This window comes from Lepidochelys kempii, chromosome 14, assembly GCF_965140285.1.
Source record: "Lepidochelys kempii isolate rLepKem1 chromosome 14, rLepKem1.hap1, whole genome shotgun sequence".
Lineage (NCBI taxonomy): Eukaryota > Metazoa > Chordata > Testudines > Cheloniidae > Lepidochelys > Lepidochelys kempii.
This window is the reverse complement of record NC_136393.1, coordinates 36,059,769-36,086,285: the sequence shown is the minus strand read 5'-3', so window position 1 is coordinate 36,086,285 and position 26,517 is coordinate 36,059,769. Positions and strand designations below refer to the sequence as shown.

The 26,517-nt window shown below is 45.4% G+C and overlaps 2 protein-coding genes and 1 pseudogene across 2 annotated transcripts; all 3 read right to left on the bottom strand.

Annotated features, from left to right (window-relative positions):
- Positions 1–542: 542 nt before the first annotated feature.
- LOC140898140 (olfactory receptor 10A7-like) lies at positions 543–2,738 on the bottom strand (annotated as a pseudogene).
- Positions 2,739–11,539: 8,801 nt separating this feature from the next.
- On the bottom strand, positions 11,540–12,493 carry LOC140898138 (olfactory receptor 10A7). The gene has a single exon (XM_073311584.1). The coding sequence runs from the start codon at positions 12,491–12,493 to the stop codon at positions 11,540–11,542; it is 954 nt and encodes a 317-aa protein (XP_073167685.1).
- A 12,715-nt stretch (positions 12,494–25,208) lies between these two features.
- Positions 25,209–26,165, bottom strand: LOC140897837 (olfactory receptor 11A1). Its single transcript, XM_073310955.1, has one exon. The coding sequence runs from the start codon at positions 26,163–26,165 to the stop codon at positions 25,209–25,211; it is 957 nt and encodes a 318-aa protein (XP_073167056.1).
- Between the last annotated feature and the right edge of the window lie 352 nt (positions 26,166–26,517).

The window sequence follows — 26,517 nt, the reverse complement described above, 5'->3', positions numbered from 1 at the left end:
AGTCCCAAACCACTTCTTTCTCCACAGAGGGCTGGTCACCTCCTCCCCATGCTGTGCTGCCTAGTGCAGTAGTCTGGGAGCTGACCTTGTTCGTGAAGACAGAGGCAAAAAAAGCATTGAGTACATTAGCTTTTTCCACATCCTCTGTCACTAGGTTGCCTCCCTCATTCAGTAAGGGCCCACACTTTCCTTGACTTTCTTCTTGTTGCTAACATACCTGAAGAAACCCTTCTTGTTACTCTTAACATCTCTTGCTAGCTGCAACTCCAGGTGTGATTGCGCCTTCCTGATTTCACTCCTACATGCCCGAGCAATATTTTTATCATCTTCCCTGGTCATTTGTCCAGTCTTCCACTTCTTGTAAGCTTCTTTTTTGTGCTTAAGATCAGCAAGGATTTCACTGATACATTTTAAAATGTATTTAGACGCCAATAGGACTTTCAGCAGCATCTTGGGGCCTAAACCCATTTTTGGCATGTTCTGCACCTGGATGCTTTTGAAAATCCCACTAGGCACCTCAATACCTTTAAGTACATCTGGCCTCAAGCAACCTGGGCGACACAGGAACACAAATCTCATTGAGAGGCCATGGGCCGAAGAGCATCCATCACTTCGGAAGTTGGGTTTTCAGAGCTAGGTCTACAATGGGACTCAGGTGCCTAGGGCCAGCATTTAGGCACCACTGAGAGCCTCAAAACACCGGCTCAGCTGACACCTGATGTCATAGGTGGCTAAATCTCTGCCACTAAAGGCCTGTAGCAGCCAGTCTCTGCCAGTGAACATATGCACAGCCCCCTCAGTCTAGGCACTCATCTCAGACCTCACCCCCACAGGAGCCTCAAGCTAGACATGGCCCTGCCTGTCTCACCCACAGGGCTCAATCCGGTAGGCATGTTCCCAGCATGCCTATCCCCAACCAAAGTGTCTGGGGGACATGAAGCCTCCATTATAACCCTGATCCCAGTGGCTAGGGCATTCAGCCAGGACGTGGGGGAGACAGGTCCAATTCCCTCCCCCCCCCCGAAGAGGAGCCATTTAAACTTGGGTTTCTCCTCTTCTTGGGTGAGTCCCCATGCACTGGCATGGAGGGCAATCAGGTCTGGGGCTCCCTCAGAGTCTCCTGAGGACATTGTTCCACTGTGTAAAACTAATTAAACATGCATTGGGCCAGAGGAGGACTCTGCCGTCCAGTGGCTAGGACATTCGCCTGGGGTGGGGGAACCCACAGTCATATCCCTGCTCTGTATTAGTCGGGGGGACTGAACCTGAGTCTCCAACAGCCTGGTGGGTTCACCCCTCCCACCTTGGGGTTCCCAGCTGAAAATCCCAAGCAGAGGCAGTGTCTAACTCCATGGGAGAGATGGGGCTTAGGCAACACTCTAACTGATTTTTCCTCTTGGCTAGGTGAGGCAGCTCCTTGCTCCGCATGCTGATCTCTGGGGATCCCTTTCTTAGCTGCCTACTTCTCCCCATGCACCGTATAGGGAGCCTGGCTGCGAACTCAGGGCTGAGGTTCCCACTGGCTGGCATGGCATTAAAACTTACTCGTTGCAACACCAAAGTCCCTTCGTAGATCTAGCCCTAAGTTATTTTAGTGTATGGAATTAATCGAGATATCTACCCACATTCAGCAAGTAAAATACAGCTCAGTTTTATTCCAACAGTCCTGGTATTGATTCCTCTTATACTTTCAAAACTTTGCACATCCTCAAAATGTTATAAGCGCATATCACCAAAAATTGATTGAGAAATAAGGTCCACATAACATGAGTATTACACCATTTTGCCTTAAGGGATTAAAGTTTCTGAATTCTCATAAAATCTAGACACTTACTGACAGTTTTTTCAGGGCTTCCTTGACCTTGTGGTTTCTCAGGCTGTATATGAAGGGATTGGCCACAGGAATCAGAATTGTGTAGCAGACAAAGAACGCTTTGTTCAGGTCTCTCAGTGTGTTTGTTTTTGGTAGCAGATACACAGTGAATGGTCACCATGATGAGGTGAGAGGAGCAGGTAGAAAATGCCTTTTGCCTCCCAGTGGTGGAAGGGATTCACAGGGTGGTGGTGATGATGCACATGTAGGATGTCAGGGTTAATGCAAAGGGGGGCATAGTGAATAAAGCTGCCAGGATGGTAACAACAAGCTCCATCTGGTAGGTGTCATTGCAGCACGGATTTATTATTTGTGTAGATTCACAGAAAAAGTTATCAATTTCATTGGGACCACAGAAAGTAAATTCTAACTCAAGAATTACTATTATGGGAATAGTCAAAAATCCACACATCCAAGAACCAGCTGCTAGCCGGAGGCATAAACTGCCATTCATAAGGGCTGCATAATGCAGTGGTTTGCATATTACTAAATACCGGTCATAAGACATTGCAGCTAAGACAGAACATTCTGTCGCTCCAAAGAAACCAAACAAATAATATTGTGAGGCAACCACTGACAGAAATAGTTCTGTCCCCAGTCAGGAAACTGGCCAGCATCCAGGGCAGGATGGTGGAGGTGTAGCAGGTCTCCAAGCAGGACAGATTCCCCAGGAAGAAGTACATGAGGGTGTGAAGGTGCTGATCATCCACAACCAGCACAATGATGAGGATGTTCCCGGCCAGGATCACAAAGTAGATTGCTAGAAACAGCAGGAAGAGAAAACCCGCAGTTTGGGGATATTCCCAAATCCCATGAGGATGAATTTTGTGATGGACATTTGATTTCCCTGTTCTGTGTCTGCCATAGGATGTATCTGGGGGAAGCGATAAACTCTACAGTACAATGAGAATGACGTTTGTTAAACTTTAATCTATTGATTCAAATGCTTCCTCTCCTTGAGGTCACAGCCCAAATGCTGGGTTGAGGACCCAAGCTGAGGTGGTGGGATTCATACAATGTAGGCTAATGATGAAGTAGGAGGCCATAGAGTTATTCACCCAGTTTTCCTAGCCCGATGAGTATTCATTGTCATCATTATGAATGGCAACAGATAGTCATTGCGCCGGGAATGGAGTATGAACGTGACTCTATAGCCTCCCTAGGATGTGGGAGAGCCAAGCTGAAGTCAGACTCCAAGGCCAGAAGGGACAAACAGCTGAACATTGGTTTGTTTTGGACTCGTCCCCAGCAGAAACCAGCCTCCTTGACTGTTTTTTCCAGTCCAAAACTGGAACGCCAAAGCCTTTTTAGGCAGGCATTTGTTCGATTTCATTTGTGCTGTACCATGCAGATCAGTTTTTATGCTGTTATGTGAGCATCATGGTGACACTTTGGGGATCACGCAGACCAGTCAGGGGTTCTGTCCCTGCCTGCCCTGCAACCTTGGGTGCCTTAATGCTTTGCCAGCTCTGGCAGAGCCCTGACCCCAGTAGCCAGCCCATAAGAATAAAGCTCTCGTCCTGGCTACCATCAGCCTTGCAGGGTAAGCCCCCTTAAATGACACCCGCAAACCCAGAGATTAAGGGGCACCTTTCCCCCTTCTTAATAGCTAAGCTTTCCTCAATTTGCACAACAGAGACCCCTGCTGGGGTAAAAATAAACATGAGATTTATTTAATAGAAAAATTGTGGATTCATATGTAACCCTTCTGCCCGTCAGAGTTGGCAGCAACAAGGGCCGGGTTCAATATCTAGGGGATCCATTCCAATAACTCAATGCAAAACCGGCTCGAGCCCCCACCCAGTGACCTGAGACAAATGTATACCACCCCCGCTGGGCGCCTCCAAGAGGCAATACTTCCCCTCTCGCAAACACAGAGTCTGAGTGTAGCAAAAGCCTTTTAATAAAGGAGGGAAACAATGTGGCATTAAGTTGGGGAAACACCACAAACAGGATTCATAACACAACCCATGAGCAAAAAACCCACCCCAAGCAAATTGGGGCGTGTCCTTTCCCTTTCCCAAGCAACCCAAAAATCACCCAAAGTCCAAAAAGTCCAATGACCCAGAAGTCTCTGTCCCTGATCAGGGCAGCCCCAGAGTTCGAAAGTTTATCTGCAGAATTTTACATCCCAACCTGGGTGGAGTTGGGGGGGGGCAGGGGAAGAGGTAAGGGGCACCTTACATGATCTGAAGCTGACTGCCCCGCAGCTCCATATGGCTTAACTCTGCTCCGCTCCACAAGCCGCTCCACTCCACCAGCCGCCCCACGAACTGCTCCACTCCGCTTCCCTCAAGCGGCTCCTGCCGTCCCATGAACTGCTCCACCAGCCGGTCCACAAGCCACTCCAGCCATCCCACAAACTGCTCCGCAATGTATCTTCAGGCTCCCCCCCACTTAACACAACGCTCAGTGATTTCAGCTCTTAGTCAGTTTAGCTCTTTTGTGATTTCAGCTTGTAGTAGGGGAGCCTCAGGGCTGGTGCACCGTCAGCCCAAAGTGAATTCAGCTCATCAGCTTGGAAGTAGACTCCTAATGGAATCAACATTAGCTCTGATATTCCACAGTGGAGAGAGGAGGAAGTGCAATTAGCATGTAAGGCCCTCACCAGGGGGCCCATACTACTAAATATTAATACCTGACCCCAGCCTCTTGCTATTCACTGGGTTTTGGAACCCATGATCCTTGCCTAGCGAGTGCTGCTTAGTGGATGGTGAGTCCCCCCATCATAACAAAAGGCCAAGTACAGTTCCACTGTCCTTGATTCCCATAATCAGGGTAACAACAATTTATTCTTCCTGCCCCAATAACAGAGAAACTGGGGATCCCACAGCAGCCAAAGTGACCATTTGGGCAGCTATGGCCTCATTTTAGGCGGGGTGGGTGTGCCTACGCAAAGGAGATCAGCCCCTGAAGTTCTTCTCCACAACTTGCCACATCTCACCACCAGATGTCAGGGTGGAGCTCATCCTGATTCTGCTTACACATAGATGAAATAACAAGGGAAACAAACCCATACAAGCCATGCAGAAAAAACAGAGATGCAACATCAACCTTTAAAATGTCAAATTAGATAAAAATCCCTTTTCTAATAAAAGACTTTCCCAGCATATTCCCTAACTGTAGGGGGATTCAGCATGTCACAGACAGCACCCACCAAGTGACTGTCCCTCAGTTACTGGAGAGATTTCACTTGAACCCCCTTCAACAAGATTTTCAGATTGTTCTCCCCACGGCTTGGTCTCAGACTAGGGTGGTTCATGGTTAGTCAGAGCAGGGGAAATGCCCTCTACTTGATCACCAGGATGTCTCAGTGTTTTCCCCTTAAGTGTAAGGGTCCACCATTTGTCTTTTCCTGGGTTGTACAATGCCAGGTGCTTTGAGCTAGTCTCATCTGGGGAGGGGTGGGCAGCCCCTCTCTACCAGAATGGCCACTGCAAGGTGGAGCTGAAATTGTAATAACCTGTGCTCAGAACCTATATGCATACTCATAACCACAGTCTGTATACATATCTCAGTGATTAAGTTTAGAGCATTACAAGATTTTATCAACAACCTTACTCAACATATTTTTATGTACAACACCACAATATGCAATCGGTTGGTTTAACTGCTTGTTTTTAAAGTTTCTATTCTCTCCTTGAGGTGTCTGAACCCTGGTTGCCACAATCAGGGATTAACTTTTCAAATTCTCTACCAATAGATATTGTTGATTCAAACTGCTTAGTGAGATTCTGTAACAGCATGATAAAAATATCCATTAAAATCTCCACTAGCAAAGTTATACATTTACAAGGGATAGAAGCTTACAGGATTCAGAAAACATGCCAACTATAATGTCTAAAGTTTGTTCACAATTCCTAGTTCTTCCCCCCACAATTTTGAAAGAGTTACAGAGAGATAAAAGGAAAAATGAAAGCCTGTTACTTTGCCACATGATAATTTTTCAAAGTTTGAGGAAGTTTTGGAAAGTGTCATAAATATAAAGGGAAGGGTAAACACCTTTATAATCCCTCCTGGCCAGAGGAAAAACCCTTTCACCTGTAAAGGGTTAAGAAGCTAGGATAATCTCGCTGGCACCTGACCAAAATGATCAATGAGGAGACAAGATACTTTCAAAAGCTGGAAGGAGGGAGAGACAGAGTTTGTCTGTGTGATGCTTTTGCCGGGGACAGAACAGGAATGGAGTCTTAGAATTTAATAAGTAATCTAGCTAGATATGCGTTAGATTATGATTTCTTTAAATGGCTGAGAAATTAAGCTGTGCTGAATAGAATGAATATTTCTGTCTGTGTGTCTTTTTGTAATTTAAGGTTTTGCCCAGAGGGATTCTCTATGTTTTGAATCTAATTACCCTGTAAGGTATTTACCATCCTGATTTTACAGAGGTGATTCTTTTTATTGTTACTTTTATTAAAATTCTTCTTTTCAAGAACTGAATGCTTTTTTTTTCATTGTTCTTAAGATCCAAGGGTTTGGGTCTGTGGTCACCTATGCAAATTGGTGAGGATTTTTACCAAATCTTCCCCAGGAAGTGGAGTGCAAAGGTTGGGAGGCTTTTTTGGGGGGGAAGATGTTTCCAAACAACGCTTTCCTAGTAAAATAAACCCAGATAAACGTTTGGTGGTGGCTATGGAAGTCCAAGGGCAAAGGGTAAAATAGTTTGTACCTTGGGGAAGTTTTAACCTAAGCTGGTAAAAGTAAGCTTAGGAGGTTTTCATGCAGGTCCCCACATCTGTAGCCTAGAGTTCAGAGTGGGGGAGGAACCTTGACAGAAAGTTACCAAGTGACAAAAAGAAAAAGGAATAAAGGATGGAAAAGAGCAAGGGGAAGTGACGCTATATATTTTCTAGCACACCACAGTTTAAAAACAAAATCACCAAAAGATTTTAAAAAATGCAAACTTCTTCCTGATTAATGGAAGTAACTTTCAAATGTCAACATTTTTAATGAAACTGGTTTTCCATTTTCCAATCAATTCTAGTGATCATTTAGCAGAGCGAGCGAGAGAGAGAGAGAGCAACCCGATTGCCTAGGTAGCTTCTTACCAATCTGTTGCTGAAGCAAAAGGGACTCCTCTCAGCAGTCCTTCAGTCTCTCTAGCAGCTAACTTACCTATTGGCTGAGCAGCCCTTTTATCTCTGCAGCTGTTGGGGGGGCCACTGTTCAGTCCCAGCTGAGCAGGCAGGCAGTATCCCTATTAACCCTTTAGTGGTATCCCCTGACAGACAGGTTCAGTCGCGGTGCCTGGCAGCAGCAGCAGGATATTCAGCCTCCAGTAGGTGAGCTTGGATCTCTCAGTGTTGATGACCAGGAGTCAGGTTCTTCTCTCTCACTTCTCTCCAGAAATTGGGTTCTCTCAGTAAAGAGACTCACGTGGCCCTGAAGAGACAAGCAGTTGCTGAGATCTCCCTTGGAGAATGGTCTCCTCTCTCTATTGACAGAGCACACTCGCCTCCTCAGATTTGTATCCTCTGAGGGAGAAGGTTGTGTCTCCCCTGATGCTACTTTTGAGGGGCATTTCCCGCCACCGAGTGCGGGGAGCTGCCGCTGGGTTTGCGACACAGACGGCACAAACACCAGGGCTGGTGAAATCAGCCTGCTTGGCCCAAAGTTCTCTCCTCCTGGGGAGAGTCTTCTAGCCCAAACGGTAATCGCAGCCTGGGCCTCCCGGTGCATTCACTCCCAGGGCAGCCCAGTCATATAGTCCACCAGCAATTTACTGGGACAAGACCAGGTGCACGGAGCAAGGATCTTCCACCATAAGCCAGCTTCAGCTGGGGACCCTACAGGCTCGTCTACACGGGGGATAATGCCAGTACAAATACACCACTGTCACAATACTGGCAAAACTCCCCATGTGGAAACCCTTATTCTGGACTCCGAGCCCCATTTTCTGGTTCAGCTCATTTTGCTTTGAAAGCGACGCCAGCTACACTGGGGAAAAGCCAGCTTCATCCAGAATAAGGGTGTCCCGATGGGGCATTACACTGGTGTAACTGTCCCTGTATAAGTATGCTGGTCACACTCCTCATATAGACAAGCCCGACAGCATCAACTTAAGTCGCAAAAGATCTGCGTTTAGGTCAGGCTCAGCTAAATCTGATCACTTTCCCCACCTCCTCCATCAATGCTGAGTGAGACCTGAGCAGGCAGGGTCCAGCTCTCATTAGTCCTTGCGAGACGGCCCCTCCCTGAGTGTCTCTCTTCATCTCCATCACTGCGGCATTCCATCACTCTCCTTTCTGCTCCACTTCCACCTAGTGGTCAGTTCAGTAATAGCCTATTTAGAGGCATGAGTCCAGTATCAGAGACCAGCTGTGTGGGTGAGTAATCTCAGCTCCTCTGGGTGTGTTCAGGATCCTGGTCATGAGACAGCCCTGCCTCTCCCAAAGGTACTTATCTGACCCCCTTTGCCATAGTAGCTGGGTGACCCACAGTCTATAATGTATAGATCCTCACAACACGCCTGTGAGGTACGGAATGCCTGTTTTCTCCATTGTACAGCTGGGGAACTGAAGCATAGAAATGTCCATGGTCAAACAGGGGATCTCTGATGGAGGCGGGACTGGAACACAGGTACCCCAAGTAGAACTGAACAAACAGCTGATTTTTGGATTCTGTGGCAGTTCCAAAAAATCAGAAAAGACAATTGCTGCAGGTTGAACCAAATCTGGAATTTTCAACAAACCAAAATGCAACAGAAAATCCACTTTGGGTTAAAAATACCACGTCACTCAACTGGAAACATTTGACTTCCAGGCATTTTTAAAAGGGTCGATTCACAAGGATCTTTAGGTTCCATTCAGAAAATGGGCAGTGGAGAATGGGGCCCAGCTTGCCTTTATGACCTTTGGCCCAGTGGTTTGAGTTCTAGCCTGGGATGTGCGAGACCCAGATACTAATCCCAGTCCTGGTGAGTGCCCTAACCCTAGCGACAGGCTGCTCGGGGGGGTGTCTCTCAGACTCTTCTGTTGAAGCTGTCCCACTTTGTATCAACAATGACATGTTCATTGTTGCAGGGACTTGAGTCAAGGTCTTCTATCTCCCAGCTGCATGCTCCGACCACTGGGCTGTACAGTCATTCTCATGTTTGCTCCCTGAGTTAATGCCTATTGAGGTATTTTATGCAAAGTGGAACAGCTTCAACAGCAAGGCTGAAAGAGATCCACCACTGAACACTCTATGGCCCGGGGTTTAGGGCACTCCCCTCAGAGGCGGGAGGCTTGCATTTAAATTCCTGCTCCAGCACAGGAACTTGAAGCTGGGTCTCCAGCATTGCAGGTGAGTGTTGCAACCGTTGTCTAAAACACAGACCTCTGCTGCTTTCTTCTCCTCCAGCCATTTTGTGAACAAGCCCTAAGTCTCTTTGTGAATCCAGCCCTCTCACTCCCGAAAGTATTAGGCAAGTTCATGTCAGATAGTTTCAGTCAACAAAAACTGTATTTTTAGGTGAATAAACTGTTTAAAATGAAACATTTTATCCAGTTCTAATCCCAAATGCTAGACTGATGCCCTAACCAGTAGAACATCCTTCATATCTTCCTTCTTCACGGCTTCCACCTCTTGCCCTTCTCTGTGCCCCCAATCCTCTCTCCTCAGCATATCTGCCCTCACTTCTTTTCATTTAGCCAAATCCTTCCTAACTAAACCCCACCCCAAAGCAGTAATCAGAATTAAAAACAAAAAGGCCTGGCTCTTCTGTGACATTGTGAGGCTTTGACTCTCTTTCTTCTGTTTCTGTGTTGTCTCTAGGCTTGGTAGAACTGGATAATATTGATGTTTATTTTTAAACGTTTTTTATTATTTGTATTGATTTAAATTTTCACAGTTGTGGGAAATTATGAGGAGGGTCAGAGAATTTTTTAATGACAGTAGCTGCTGAGATTCAAACTGTTAAAGCTTTGTAACCACGAAAACTCAAAGTCAGCATCACATCACAATGTACAGAGTAAATAGCCCTAAATCAAACTCTAATTAGTTCTCAAACAGCATTTTTCTTACTTAGCCCAACTGTAAATTTTTCACACCCCTGACTGACAAAAGTTTTACCAACAAAAGTGCTAGTGTAGACAAAGCCTAAGACTCTCTGACTCTGCGTCTGTACATTGCACAGCACAATGGGGCCAGGGCCAGGTTTCTGGATGGTCCTGTTACAGCCTGGCCATAATACAAAGGAATAATGACAATAATATTGCTTTGTCAATATTCATAAAAGCTGCAATTTTAGAGAATTACTGCTGCCCCGTAGTGCCCATAGGACAGGATACCTGCCACTTTCCCATCCCTCACCCTCTACCGGGGTAGCCATTAAACAGTACAGCATCCCCTTTGTCATCAGTTGCCTTGTTTGCCATCCAATGGCTCTTACAGTGAATAAATGCCTGTTTCTCAATCCTCGCCCTCTGCTTGTGAGGTCAGTAGTTCATGGCCTGTAGAAAGCACAGGAGGTTAACTAATGAGAACGGGGAGGTGTTACCCTCTCAGGTGCCGAAGGATGGTGTAGTGATAGAACCTGGAGCATGATGCGGGACATCTGCATTCAATTCCCTGCTCAACCACAGACTTTCTGTGTGGATTTGGGCATGCCCCGTAATCTACCCTGTGCCTCTGTTATACGGAGATGTGAATTTCCTACCTTCCGGCAGTGATTGTGAGGTGTCCTGTCATTTTATTTTTGTGATTCATTTTTTTAAAATTTTCATGAAGAAACAAACAATTGTTACAGCTCATACATGTTGCCCGACACCGCACATTTTACAGGCTAGCTAAAAAAAATATGCAATTATGCAACTTTGCAACTTGTCAAAACTACAAGACTAGGCAATAGAAAATCAGACGAACCTTGCCTGCAAGGGAGGGGGTAACAACAATTTTTTAAAAAGACACAAACTGGCAAAAAAAAAATGAAGTTGGGGAACGGGGGCAGGAAGTGGGAGGGAGAAAGCAGAGAGGTCCAGAGGAATGGAAGTCAGGCATTACTTCAGCATTTTTTATCCAAAAGTATCTGGAAACAGGGCCCACATTTCTTCAAATTCATATAATTTCTTTCCATATCGACAAGCTCTTCTTTCTTGAGGTGTCCCATTGTTAATGTTGGTGAGGGCCACCTCACATACCTAGATAGAATGACTTGAACGGATCATTTCCCACCCCCCACCCCATTTGAACACACAACAGGTTATGAAAATTCTATGCGCTCTGAAAAATCTTGGTGTCTCAAATGGGGGTCCCCAGTGGCTGAGGCACCCAAAATCAATGTATCCTTTCAAATATTTTGTCATTCAGCCGGGATTGTCAAGGGACCTAGTGGAGTTAGGTAACACAACCCCACTGAAATTTAGATCCCTAACCCCCTTAGGATCCTTTGATAATCCCAGTGTAAATTGTTCTTTTATTTTATATTCTTACTTGAGCTTAGTGTATGGAATTGTCTAACTCGAACCAAGTGTAATACAGTTCAATTTTATTCTGAATATAAAGATCCTGGTATTGACTGATCTCACATTTCATATATTTGCACATCCTCAAATATTATAGCAGCACATTCCCAAAGGCCTAGCCAGAACTAGGGACCACCCAGAATCTGGTTCTATAAAACAATAAGCCAGCTCTGCATCTCACCATTTCCCCTTAATACAGTAAGAAATAAAAACCTTGTGATTTCTAATTTCTTGTAAAATCTACACATTTACTGACAATTTTTCTCAGGGCCTCTTTCACCTCTTTGTTTCTCAGGCTGTATATGAAGGGATTGGCCATAGGTGTCAGAATTGTGTAGCAGACAGAGAACACTTTGTTTAGGTCTCTTAGTGTGTTGGTTTTTGGTAGCAGATACACAATGATCAGGGTCCCATAGAAAATGGTCACCACGATGAGGTGAGAGGAGCAGGTAGAAAATGCCTTTTGCCTCCCGGTGGTGGAAGGGATTCTCAGGATGGTGAAGATGATACACACGTAGGACATCATGGTTAATACAAATGGAGGCAGAGTGAATATAGCAGCCAGGATGGTAATGACAAGCTCTATCTGGTTGGTGCCATTGCAGTAGAGATTTAACATTTCTGTGGATTCACAGTAGAAATGATCAATTTCATTGGGGCCACAGAAAGTTAATTGTAACATAAGAAATATTACTATGATAACAGCCAGAAATCCATTTATCCAAGATCCAGCTGCTAACTGCAGGCAGAACCTGGTATTCATGAGGGCTGCATAATGGAGCGGTTTGCATATCGCCAAGTACCGATCATATGACATCACTGCTAGCAGATAGCATTCTGCAGCAGCAAAGAAACTAACAAAATAAAATTGTGTCATACAACCACTAACAGAAATGGTATTGTCCCCTGTCAGGAAACTGGCCAGAACCCTGGGCAGGAGGGTGGAGGTGTAGCAGGTCTCCAAGCAGGACAAGTTCCCCAGGAAGAAGTACATGGGGATGTGAAAGTGCCGATCAGCCACAACTAGCACAACAATGAGGATGTTCCCAGCCAAGGTCACAATGTAGATCGCTAGAAACAGCAGGAAGAGTAGGGCCAGCAGTTCAGGAAGATCCCTGAATCCCAGGAGGACGAATTCTGTGATGGACGTTTGATTCTTCCCTTCTGTGTTTGCCATGGGGTGTATCTAGGAAGGATAAAAAGTGAGGAAGAGAAAAATACGTCTTGGAGATTATTGGCAAAAACATACTTAAGCTTTACCCCAGCAAAGAAGAAGTTGGGGGGAAGGAAGCCCCCTGGTTTGATAATGGAGTTGCAGGAACAGAGCTGGCTGGCATGTTGACTCTTTGGATATATTATCGTAAGTTTTATGCAGCAGATTTAACAAAATATCAACATCTCTCGAATCGGACCAGGAACCCAGTTGCTATGTTGAAGGGTCTGAGAGCCCACCATAATGGGCAGCCATTTAGACACACATAGTTTGATTCACATCATCTCATATCTCTTCTCATAACAAAGTTTGTCCAAATGTGGGATACCATTACTGAGAAAGTCTTCATATTTTTGTATAAGCCCAATCAATCAATCAATAAATCTAGTGTTGGACATCAGACTAGAGGATCTAATGGTCTTTTGTGGCTTTCCAATCTATACATCTATGATTGTACCTCTGTGATTCTTTCACACTGTTACACAGTTCCAAAATATCAAAAATTCCCAACAGGTAGAGCCAGATTTACCACCTTTAGCAAATATTAATAAGAGTTGAACATACTTTCCATTATATAAGTTGTGGAACCTGAAAATGTTGTTAAATTGTGCTGGGAATTCTTTCCCTGTAACATGAATTCTTGGACTATTAAGGCTGAGACTTCAATAGTACTCTATAGGAGTTAGGCACCCGCTCCTCTTGATGAGTTGGGCACCTAAATCCATTAAAGCACTTAGAAAATTCCAACCAATATTGGTAGGAAAGTTAAAACTTTTATTTCACTGATTTTCCTATTCTCTCTCTCTCTCTTCTTAAGTAATCAGCTGTATGTCCATCTTAAGTAATCAGCTGTATATCCATCTCTCTATCTCCCATGTATATAGAATGGGTGCTGTGTGTCTGCAGGCTACAGCGTCCCTGTTTCACCATCTGTATTTATCTCCAGCAGCTACAACTGGCTTTGTCCCCTGCTCTGGGACCTTGTGACCAGTGTGAACCTCTAGTGACTCAGGATGGCCTCTTCAAAACAGGTGGGATCGATTGGTTCACAGAAACATAACTAGCAGAGGGAAACAGGGTAAAAACAATAAAATCCTATGCACATATTGTCTGATTTCACACACCATTTCAGTCTCTTGCTGAAGTTCTCATAATCATCATCACAGCCGTCCAGGAGGCTCCAGTCTTCCCTGGAAATGTTTTCCTTCAGGGTTGCCTCGTCGAAAGCTACCGGTTGGTGCCTTCTGTTCGCCGTACACAGTGCCTTTTTCTCCACCTTCACAGTGAACGTGAGTCTGGCTCTCAGCAGGCGATGGCCGCTTCCGGTGTTGAACGATGGCACTACTGAAATATCCTGCACGAAGCGTCGTCTATCTATCAGGAAGTAATCGATTTCATTCTTTGTCTTCGCATTTGGTGCAATCCGGGTCCATCTTCTGTTGGCCTTCTTTCGGAACCAGGTGTTACCAATGAACATTCTTCTCGTCTCTGCCAATATATCTAGTCATTCTCGCACGTTTCATTCTCCAGTACCTATGAACTTTTCGCCCTCTCTCCCTCTTCTAACCCTTGGCGTTAAAATCTCCCATCGCAATCCTTTATATGGAACTCTGAGCGAGGGTTTCCTCCAGCTCCTGATAGAATCCTTCCATATCATCATCTTCGCATGCACTTGTGGGAGCATAGATCTGGATGATTTTGAGGGTACTGTTTTGGTTCAGTAGGAGGTAAAACACCCCGATACATGATGACTTCAAATGGCATGAGATGATTTGTCTATCTAAATCATAGATAGACAAAGACTGCCTTTCCTTGCCAGTTTAAGAAGGTTCCACTTAACCCAGGTACCCCCAAAAAACAACGAGGCAGGTTGCCCCCTGGCCTCTCGGATAGTCTGACACCCCAGTCAGAATCTCTCCCCACTTATTCATAGATTCCAAGGCCAGAGGGTCCCTGGGATCATCTAGACTGAATCGCTGTGAAACACAGGCCGTAAGACATCCCTGAATTAATTCCTGTTTGAACTAGAGCAGATCCTTCAGAAAAAACATCCAATCCTGATTTTAAAATTTCCACTGATGGGAAATCCACCATGACTCTTTGGTAAATTGTTCCAGTGGTTAATTACCCACACTGATAAAAACTGTGCCTTATTTCTCGTATGAATTTGTCTAGCTTCAACTTCCAGCTCTTAACCCTTGTTATAACTTTCTCTGCTAGATTGATGAGCCCACCCTTATCACATTTCTGATCCCCACATGGTTACTTATGTCAAAGTCAGATTCAGGACTCACATAATTTGTCAGACCACTCTGTTAATTAGCAAAGCGCTTTGCCAGTGCACCCAGATATGTGAGTCCCTGCAAAAGCTCAAGCTAACTTATTTATACAGACAAGCCAAAGTCAATTTAACATAAGAGACAAAAGGAAGCAGAAATATACATACATATATATGACAAATATACATACATATCTTATTTGGATACTAACGTTTACCAATCTTCTAGCTCAGTTGGAGCTCTAAGTTAATTAGTTTGAGGACCCATTGCCTCACACTCCTTAATGTTTCTCTTCATGACAACTATATTTCAACAAACTCTTCAAGTAGCATTTTTTAATGAATTATAATTTCAATATAATTCATTCTACTTTCACAATCCCTCCTTTTGGTCAAGCTACGCAATGACCAACAATGACTGGGTTCCACATATCAATCGTTCTTTACCTCTTTTTTCATCAGTGATATTTAAAATCATCAAATTAGCACTCTGGTTTGGGGCAGCTATCTGTATAGCATGCCTGACACAATTTTGGATACAACAGGAAAGTAACTGAAAACATACAAAAATTATTAGGATTCCAAACAGGAGAGTTAGGGCTCCCTGAAACAACCAGTTTCCTATGGCAGAGAAATTGAAAAGGTTACTTAGCCACTTCCATAAAGAACTTGGCTCTTCGTGGGGAAGATATGCGATTTGTTCTAAGTGGCTAGCACGATCTATTACCTCATTGGTGCTGGTATATACACACAGCAGTCTTTTCCAATGCCGCCAGCACTATGTCCAATGCCTGATGGTTTTGGAGAACCATCTGTCGGATTGCCTCTGTTTCTTTGGCCAGGGCTTTTAAACTTCCTCCAGTTTCATTTGCCATTATTTCAACTACTGCTTGTAACCTTAGGAGCCTTTTTGCATGGTGTATTACTACCCCTAATGGTATTAAGGAACCGCCAATGGCCTCTTCCCAGGTTAAGGGGCTTATGTTATTTACATACCATTGGGCATCTGTTAAGTCCCTTCTTTTTCACCTGAAATTGCGGAGGCGTTCTCGAGGGAAGGTTCCTAGCACTCAGAATTGTGGGAAGAGTCGGGCGGGATAACAGATTCCTGACCAATTAGCTGGTAGTGCGGTATAAGCTCTGGTCTCACACACCCAGTGATGGCTTATTAAGGCCAGGAAGGGTCGGCTGCACCCATTTGTCATATTGGTGTTTGCAAAGGAGGAGGAGTATCCCCCAAAGGGTACAGGTTAATTCTCCTTACGAGGAGTGGTGTTATTTGCATGACATTGAAAGATTGTATTGTTTTCACTAAGGTTACTGTAGGGGATTGATTTCTCTGTTTGATCCCAGGTTGAGAAAAAATTCATATCTCCATACCTGGCCCGCCACTTTTTAGTTTTGTTCGAATAATCCCATACACCATTGGCCACAATATGCTGAAGGCAACAGCTTTTCCCCAGATCCAGCCCTGTCCCATTACACACCCAACACGAGTGACCTTTTCCCTCCACCACACTTATCCATTTAGATGCATTTATTCCCACCGCTTCCCAAGTGTCATTGCTGTTCCATATTTTGTTAAACGGATGAGGCCCTCCAGTGAAGTCTGGGGACTTGAGTGGGATAGCCAGGACAGGAACACCAGTTTGAGAGTGGGCTGGGATGTGGCTGCAGACCCAGCAATTAGAAATATTAAGGTTCTGAACTATCCACACCTGCTGCTGGATAAAAGAATTGCCATCGTGGTCTCCCCAGATCGTAAGATACCAGCAGCCGAGGAACAGGCAGAGGCGTGTGTTGGAGGCAAGGCTCTTCTGGGTCTGACAACCTCAACTGAGGGAACCGCAGTCACGGTTTTACGCCCACCAGGCAGTCGCTACTGCTTATTTTTTTTTTTGTCGTCTGCTTCTGGCAACCCTTACGAGAGCGTAGATTGTAAGGTATAGCAGACTGTTCCTCTACGTCTTCTTCTGGAGTCAAAATTGACTCTGCGTTGTCCTGAGGTGATGATTGGTTCTCTGGGGATGGTGCCTTCTTACACTGTGAAGCATGTATCCATGCTGCGATGCCAGATAGTTTAACAGCCGTCTGTGTTGTAAGCAGTACCTGATGAGGACCCTTCCACCGGGGCTCCAAGGCGTGCTTTCAATGATGGCGCCGTACGTAGACCCAATCACCTGGCTCGAGGTTGTGGCAAGTGTCAGAGGTGGGTTCTGTGGGCCAGGGGGGCTCAAACCTGTGAATGGAAGTGACTTACAGCTTGCATTAGTCCCTTGCAATACTGAAGGAGCGCACTGTGAGTCAAGTTCAAATCTGGAATGGGAATAATGGTAGTCATAGCTCGCATAGGGCGTCCCATAACAATTTCAAAGGGACTTAATTTATGCCTTTGGGATGGAGTGGATCTCATGTCCATAAGGGCTAATGGTAAGGCTACTGGCCAGCTTAATCCTGGAGAGTCACAAATTTTAGCAAGCTTATTCTTAAGTACACCATTTCGTCTTTCAACTGCACCTGCACTCTGTGGGTGGTAGGGACAGTGCAACAGGTGTTTGATATGCAATATACGGTCCAGGTGTTGAACAAGTTGTCCAGTAAAATGTGTACCCCAATCACTGGACAGAGTAGCAGGAATTCCCTTGGCAGGCACAATATGATTTAACAAACATTTGGCAACAGACAGTGAGTCAGCCTTGCGACAAGGAAAGGCTTCAATCCAACCAGAGAATAAACATACCATAACAATATGAATTCATATTGTTGACACTTAGGCATTTGTACAAAATCAAGTTGCCAATACAAGAACGGTGCTTCAGGCAGACCCCAGAACCCCTGGGCCACTTTTACAGGTTTACCAATATTATGGCTTTGGCAAATGGTACAGGATGCACAGTGGCGGGCTGCAAAAGAGCTAAAATGGGAGGCCCACCATCCTGTCTTAGTTACAGCAGAGACCATCCCCTCGTCTCTGACATGCGAAACACCATGTAGCAGGGTGGCCAGAGACGGGTAGAGTGAAAAGGGGGCTACAAGGGCACCAATAGGCGAGCTCCAAAAAGAATCGGGATGTAGAGAGCAACCTTGGGCAACCCAGGATTCTTTCTCGGTTTCTGGGGCAGAGTCTTGGAGTAGGGTGAGGTCAGTGAGGGACCAGGAGGGTAAGAGGAGAGCGGAGAACAAGGGAATCAGACATTTCGACTAGGCGCACTGCAGCAGCCACAGCACGCAGGCAGGGGGGTAAGCCTTGGGCAACAGGGTCTAAAGTGGCAGAGAAATAAGCCACTGGGCGGTTCTTTTCTCCGTGCATCTGAGTGAGAACTCCAAGTGCACACCTAGATTGTTCGTGGCAGAAAAGGGTAAAAGGCTTAGAATAGTCAGGCAGCCCTAAGGCAGGGGCAGAAGCCAAACCCTGTTTGAGGGAAACAAAGGCAAAATTGGCCTCAGGGGGCCATGGCATGGGGTCAGGCACAGAGAATCAAGTGAGTTCCTGGAGAGGTTTTGCAAGGGAGGCATATTGGGGAATTCATTGTCTGCAAAATCCAGCCATGCCTAAAAACTTCTGGACCTGGCATGGGGAGCGGGGTCGGGGAAAGCTAAGGATAGCTTGGACGCGGGTGGGAGAAAGTGCACGGGAACACTGGGAGAGGAAAGCCAAGGTATGTGACAGAAGCTTGACAGAGTTGTAGTTTAGAGCGAGAAGCTTTGTGACCCTTATTTGCTAGGGCAGTAAGGAGCACTAAAGAGTCAGTTTCAGAGGCAAACAATGAAGGGGAACAGAAGAGTAGATTATCTACATATTGGACTAGTGTGGACCTGGACGGGAAAACAATGTCAGCAAGGTCTCGGGCTAATGCTTGGGAAAAATATGACCAGCTTTCAGTATACCCCTGGGGCAGTGTGGTCCATGTGTACTGTTGCCCCTTGTAAGAAAAGGCAAACAGGAACTGGAAGTCAGGGTGAACCGGGACAGAAAAGAAAGCAGAGCACAAATCAACAACAGTAAAATGAGTTGCATCTGGTAGGATAGAAGCCAGAATCTTTGAGAGAGGCAAGTTTTGATTCTATCCACCTATGATTTGCCTCTTCCCACCACTGCATGAAACAATCAACCTCTCCTTTGCCAATTTAGTTTTAGGTTGGCCGAGTTTGTCTTTTAAGACGTCTACTCGGTCTTTGTCTTAACAGTGGCCACTGAATTTTGGGATTCTCCTGAGTTAGCCTAGACCATTTTTCCAGAAATTTACAGGAGTCTGGACCCTTCCTAAAATACATAAATTGAGCCAGCATTCCTTTAGGGAACTGTCCCGACTTAGACGTCTGGTTACCCATACAGGAGGACTTTACACACCAATCACACAAGAAGGAAAGTCAGGTTTGTCAGAGCAATGCCTGATGCAACACACAAAAGGAGCCCATAGGCCTCAATCGCCTTTGCTTTCACACCAAGGGTTTTACCCAAGGCGCGGTGCAACTGCAATTGTGCAGATTTCACTCACAGACCATGGGGACAGGAACCCTTTGGTCAGCCAATCCCCGGACGGAGATGGCGCCCAGACTCAAACACACCACAGGGAGGACGGATAGACAGTCCTCAGTCCGGACAAAACACAGAAATAATTACCTGACCAGATTCCTGATGTCAGAGCCCGGGATTCCTACCAGAACAGAGTGGGAACCAACGGGTTCGATGGTGTAGACTTCACTGTGGTCATGCACTCTTCCGTTCTGGCGGAGGACTGCTCGGGCCAAATGCCCAGCTGCCAGCTTGCCACGGCCATCCTAAGAACAGTCAGGAGTCACACAGCCCCAGTGAAGACAGTTGCCATCTCAGTGGAACCTCCAAATTGTCAAAGTCAGATTCAGGACTCACATAATTTGTCAGACCACTCTGTTTATTAGCAAAGCGCTTTGCCAATGCACCCAGATATGTGAGTCCCTGCAAAAGCTCAAGCTAACTTATTTATACAGCTAAGCCAAAGCCAATTTAACATAAGAGACAAAAGGAATCAGAAACTGACAAATATACATACATATCTTATTTGCACACTGTTTACCAATCTCCTAGCTCCTTAATGTTTCTCTTACCGACAACTATATTTCAACAAACCCTTCAAGTAGCATTTCTTTAATGAATTATAATTTCAATATAATTAATTCTGCTTTCAACATGGTTACTTACAGACTGTGATCAGTTTGCCCCTTAACCTGCTCCTTGTTAAACTGAACTGATTGAACTCCTTGAGTCTTCCAATCCTTTAATTGTCCCCATGGCTATTCGCTGAACCCTTCTTGAATTGTGAATTGTGGGCACCACAACTGGACACAGGATTCCAGCAGTGGTCGTACCAGTGCCAAATACAGAGGAAAAATAGCCTCTTTACTCTAGATTACCCTGTTTATATATCCAAGCATCACATTAACCCTTTGAGCCATAGGCTGGTTTTTTATCCACTCCAAAGTCCCTTAGTTCAGGATTCCTGCCCAAAGGTCCCCTGGGGGTTCGAGAAGGGCGTCTGAACCTGACTACACTGGTTCATGCAGTGTCATAGCTGAAAGCTTGTCTCTCTCACCAATGAAAGTTGGTCCAATAAGAGATATGACCTCACCCACCCTGTAACTCTCATACACTGCTTCATGCATTTCTCCCACGGGGCTTTTCCTTTTGAGCATTAGACCACTGAGGTCAGTCTATGGCTACCATGAGGGAGTGCTTGCAGAATTTAACCCTTATCTACCCATACCACAGCCACCCAAAGTAACTGTGCGTATCAGCAGGACTTGGACCTGGGCCTGTAAGGTTAACGGGTAAGTAATATCCCCACACTGCAACCTGGCAGTGCCTGTAGCTGACTCATTCCCTGTGGCCCATAATCTGCAGTGGTTGTACGCCACGGTAAATTCCATCCTGCGTGATCGGACTGAAAGTACTCTTGGCTCCTTGACCCTATATTCACCTATGGGGTTCACCAAGAAGTGTCCAGGCAACAGTGTGGATCCCAGCCAGCTGCCATGACGGCCCTGCTTCTCTGTGTGTGAAGTCCTGGTACTGACCTCAACTCTGACTTGGATTCTGACTCCTGATCGACCCCTGGAAACACAACTGGGATGCTGATACCTGGTTTTGACCCTCGTCCCAATTCCTGATTCTGTCTCCAGCTCTGATCCTCAGCTTGACTCTTGACCCTAATACTGACTCTGACCCCTGGCTTCAGTTCCGGGATCTCCAGCTCCTAACACTTGTCCTACCTATCTTTGCCCAGCATCCTGACACAGACAATGTATCATAAAAATGAATACAGATACTTCCCACGTTCTTCACAGAAGGCAAATCTTAAATTACTAATGCTTAATTACTCAAGCACTTTAATATCCTGGTTTAGAAGGTGATATATAAATGCAAAGCAGCAGCAGTTTGGAATTGGGTGCTCACCTCTATTCATAGGACAGCTCACACTTGAGTTGATGAACTCATTTCTCAGGGTTTGAGTTTGACAAGGTGGGTGAGGTAATACCTTTTATTGGACCAACTTCTGCTGGTGAGAGACATGTTCTCGACTACACAGAGCTCTTCAGGGTTTGGCAGACAGGACTCCGGTCCCACTGAGGTTCTTGTCTTTCATCATTCTGCAGAAATGGGACTTTCTCAGTAAAGAGACCTGCAGTTACCTGAAGGGATGAGCTGGTGCCTGTGATCTACCTTTGGAAAATGGGCTTCTCCTTCGATTTTATAAGTGTAAATGCTCTCTCATATTTGTATTCTTTCTTCATGCTTTTCAATACAGTCCCACTTCAACCTTTCTCCCACTTGGTTCATTTTGTGTCTCCAAAGCTTTGTAGCTAACAATGCCCACTGTGACTTTCAATTATACAAGTCCCACTGTACATCATGTTTTAGTCTAATGATCCTTTGTGGAAAATATTTTAGTTCATGGACAAACACCAGCTTACATTTTTGGGAGATGCCTGTCCAAGGTGATGGCCAGTTATGATGTACTTGCACCGCCCGGAATTAGTATTCAAGAGATGCTGCCATCTAATGGGCATTTTTGAAAATAGCTGCCCATGTCTCACTCTTACAACATGCTGCCACCTAGTGGCCATTTTACCGTATAACTTTCCCATTATTGACAGGTTTCAGAGTAACAGCCCTGTTAGTCTGTATTCGCAAAAAGAAAAGGAGTACTTGTGGCACCTTAGAGACTAACCAATTTATTTGAGCATAAGCTTTCGTGAGCTACAGCTCACTTCATCCGATGCATTCAGTGGAAAACACAGTGGGGAGATTTATATACATCTTCTACACTTTCCACAGTATGCATCCGATGAAGTGAGCTGTAGCTCACGAAAGCTTATGCTCAAATAAATTGGTTAGTCTCTAAGGTGCCACAAGTCCTCCTTTTCTTTTTGCGAATACAGACTAACATGGCTGCTACTCTGAAACCTGTCATTATGTGGACAGAGTTGGCATTGGGCTTTGTTGCAAAGATAGGTTCCTGGGTTAGTGTTTTTAGTGTGTGGTGTGTGGTTGCTGGTGAGTATTTGCTTCAGGTTGCGGGGCTGTCTGTAAGCGAGGACTGGTCTGTCTCCCAAGATCTGTGAGAGTGAGGGATCATTTTTCAGGATAGGTTATAAATCTTTGACGATGCACTGGAGAGATTTTAGTTGGGGGCTGAAAGTGACAGCTAGTGGCGTTCTGTTATTTTCTTTGTTGGGCCTGTCCTGTAGTAGGTGACTTCTGGGTACTCTTCTGGCTCTGTCAATCTGTTTTTTCACTTCAGCAGGTGGGTATTGTAGTTTTAAGAATGCTTGATGGAGATCTTGTAGGTGTTTGTCTCTGTCTGAGGGATTGGAGCAAATGCAGTTGTATCTTAGAGCTTGGCTGTAGACAATGGATCATGTGGTGAGCCATCAGGGGCTCATTCACCTGCACATCTACCAATGTGATATATGCCATCATGTGCCAGCAATGCCCCTCTCCCATGTACATTGGCCAAACGGGACAGTCTCTACTCAAAAGAATAAATGGACAGAAATCTGACATCAGGAATCATAACATTCAAAAACCAGTAGGAGAACACTTCAACCTCTGTGGCCACTCAGTAAAAGATCTAAGGGTGGCAATTTTGCAACAGAAAAGCTTCAAAAACAGACTCCAGCGAGAAACTGCTGAGCTTGAATTAATATGCAAACTAGATACCATTAACTTGGGTTTGAATAGAGACTGGGAGTGGCTGGATCATTGCACATATTGAATCTATTTCCCCATGTTAAGTAGCCTCATACCTTCTTGTCAACTGTCTGAATGGGCCATCTTGATGATCACTACAGAAGTTTTATTCTCCTGCTAATAATAGCTCATCTTAACTAATTAGCCTCTCATAGTTTGTATGGTAACTTCCAATTTATATATATATATATATACACACATACATACAGATATCTTACTATATGTTCCATTCTATGCATTCAATGAAGTGAGCTGTAGCTCACGAAAGCTTATGCTCTAATAAATTATTTAGTCTCTAAGGTGCCACCAGTACTCCTGTTCTTTTTCCCATTATTGTATTGGCTACTGAACTCTATTGGTCACTAGACAGTATTTCTGATACCCCCACCAGCCCCATTTCCTCTACTCTGCTGCCATCTAGTGTTGATTTCCCAGCATGACAGCCTGTTGTTCTCTCCTCTAGTGGATTCTTCCCTTTATAGCTCCTCTTTCCCGTTCTTGACTCTCATGTCACGTGGTGGCCGTTATTTAATATAACAGCCCATAACTCACTCAATAACATCTGCTACTATCCACTTTCACTATGCAGCACAGAGGTCCTCTTCTATTCAGTGCTCTCTACTCGACACTTACACACCGTTATACAGCTTCACCTCCCTTTCCATTGGTCATTTGGCAACATAACTTCTCCTTTCTTGCCCTTCCACTTTGGCTGCTGTTCACTGGGCAGCACAGCTGCACCTGTCCTCTCTGTCCTCTTGTGGCCCAAGACAGCATAACTGCATCTCTCCTCTTTTCTTACCTACTGCTAGGTGGGTGCTGTTTCAAACTATAGCCACTGGGAACAAAATCATACAAAAAATGATTGCAACATTAGTGGCTACAAGAGCACATACAGTGGCAGCAGCTCTCTAAGGCTTAGCAGGGGTTTCCCATCCATCCAATGCCTTTCTGTTGATGTGGGTTCTGTTTCCAATGGAAATGCATAGATTGAAGCTACCATGACAGAATCCCAGTGGCTCTCCAGGCTGAGATTCTCAGAGACGTTTAAGGGAGATAAGCATCCATCTCCCATTTAAAAGAGATTTGGGTGACTAACTCTGTTATGTCCCTTGTGAAATCCCTTCCACAGAGTCGGAGCCCTACAATTCTCACTGGTGCCCAGCTCCCCTACCTCTGGCCAAGCCCTGACGTGATCCCAGTGACTGAGCCAGCACTGCCATGTTTGGCATCACAGAAGTTCTGCCCGTTGGTAGGTGGTCGCCGCTTCCTCTCACCATAAGTTGCCTCACCCCCTGAGGAAAGGGCCCTGCGTGGAGCACAGCTGTCTGTGGTACCTGGGGCTGACTAGACACTGTGCCCTCAGAACTAGCCCTCTCGGACATTGTGGTTTTTGCAGTTAGTTTTGGGGACGCTCATTGTAACAGGTCCCCTCCCTTTGAACTGCTCTGTGCAGCTGGTGGAAGCAGAGCAGCTGGTGCCCTGCAGGGCCATGAGCAGAGTCCCTCGTCAGTGACCGTTTGACAGACCCGACCCCCGGAACGGCCTCAGTTCTACGGGTGCCCTGGCAAACCCCCATCTGGGCGTGGACAGTCCCAGTGCACCTGGCATGTGAGTCTACCTCTTTGTTTGCCCAACTTCCCTGCCTCCAAGGGCCCAGTGAGCCTGGAGCTGTTGCTTTCCCGGAGCTGGTCACAGCCGGGTGTAGCCCAGATAAGAGCTATAACGCTGTTCCTGGTGAAGTGTCCAGAGGTCACTGCTGGGGCCTGGTTGTTTGCCTCTGGCCTCTGTGAGTTCAGTGAAGATGGTTGGTTTGCAGAGGGTTATGATGGTAATAAGCACAATTTCAGGGGTGGCAGCTTTCGCAGGTTTACGTTCCCATCTCTGCTGCACAAGGAGTTACTATTTTCATTGTCCAAACATTTATTTTGATCAAGAATGGCTTTTTTAAACATCTAAACAATTGGTTAAAATTTTGTCTCCATTCTGCCTAGTGCCCATAACTCCATGATGGAAACATGGTTATGGCCACCTCCCTTCCTGGTCCTTCCACTGAGATGGACAACACTGAGTGCTGAGATTTTCACTAGGACTTTTCAACTTAATTTTAATGGGGCATGATTGCTGAAATCACCCAGACAGCCTGATGTTTTCAAAGCTAAATTATTATCTCAGAGTCTCTGCACGTTTTTGCGAAAGCTGCATTTACTGAATGCTCTCCTCAAAGCTTCCTTGACCTCTCTGTTTCTCAGGCTGTAGACGAGGGGGTTTACCAGGGGAGGCAGGACCGTGTAGCAAAGAGAGAGCACTTTGTTTAGGTCTCTCAGTGTATCATGTTTCGGTAGCATGTACACAATCATTAGGGTTCCATAGAAAATTGTCACCACAATGAGGTGAGAGGAGCAGGTGGAAAAGGCCTTTTGCCTCCCGGTGGTGGAAGGGATTCTCAGGATGCTGGCAATGATACACATGTAGGATGTCAGGGTTAGTAGGAATGGAGGCAGGGTGAATACACAGGATAGTATGAAATCCCCCAATATGACCAGGTGTGTGTCACTGCATGAGAGTTCCATAAATGGGATGACATCACAATAGAAATGGTCCATTTCATTCGGGCCACAGAATATTAACTGTGATAGGAATAAGACAAAGATGGTAAGAGCCATAAAACCATTTAACCAGGAGCCAGCAGCCAATTTGAAGGAAAACCTAATATTCATAAGAGTTGAATAGTGCAGGGGTTTACATATCGCTAAATACCGATCATAAGACATCACTGCTAGGAGATAGCATTCTGTAGCCACCAGAGAACCAAAGAAATACAGTTGTAAGATGCAGCCACTGACTGAGATGGTTTTGTCCCCAGTCAGGAGACTGGCCAGCATCCGGGGCATGATGGCTGAAGTGTAGCAGGTCTCTACACAGGACAAATTCCCCAGGAAGAAGTACATGGGGCTGTGAAGATGCTGGTCAGCCACAACGAGCACCACAATGAGGGTGTTCCCAACCACGGTTCCCATGTAGATCACTAGGAAAATTAGGAAGAGAAGAATTTGCAGGTCAGGGAGATCCCCGAATCCCAGGAGGAAGAATTCTGTGATGGCTGTTTGGTTTCTGCAGTCTGCCATTGGTTGAGTCTAGGAACAATAAATCTGTGTGACTGAATTGGAAGGACACAGAGTTAAAAGTTAATCATATTTCGTGAATTAATTCCATAAATATTCAGAAACTCCGTCCCTCTCCTGGTTACAGGCTGAAATTTTAAGACTAAATTTAGATTTCAAAGTGCCAGGAAACTGAGTCCGAGGACAGAAAATTGCTCTCATGGGAAAGAGGGTGTTCGACATGTATACCAGTGATTACTATAACAGCCCATTTATCTGGTAGCCACATACTGATATGACAGATCAGATCATTTCTCTGTCTACCATATCCTATCTATGACATACCAGAGCTTAACAATGATGCTTAAATGCTGTA

Bases quoted from the DNA above. Each gene is read 5' to 3' on its own strand.
- LOC140897837 (XM_073310955.1), bottom strand. From the start codon at position 26,165: ATGGCAGACTGCAGAAACCAAACAGCCATCACAGAATTCTTCCTCCTG.
- LOC140898138 (XM_073311584.1), bottom strand. From the start codon at position 12,493: ATGGCAAACACAGAAGGGAAGAATCAAACGTCCATCACAGAATTCGTC.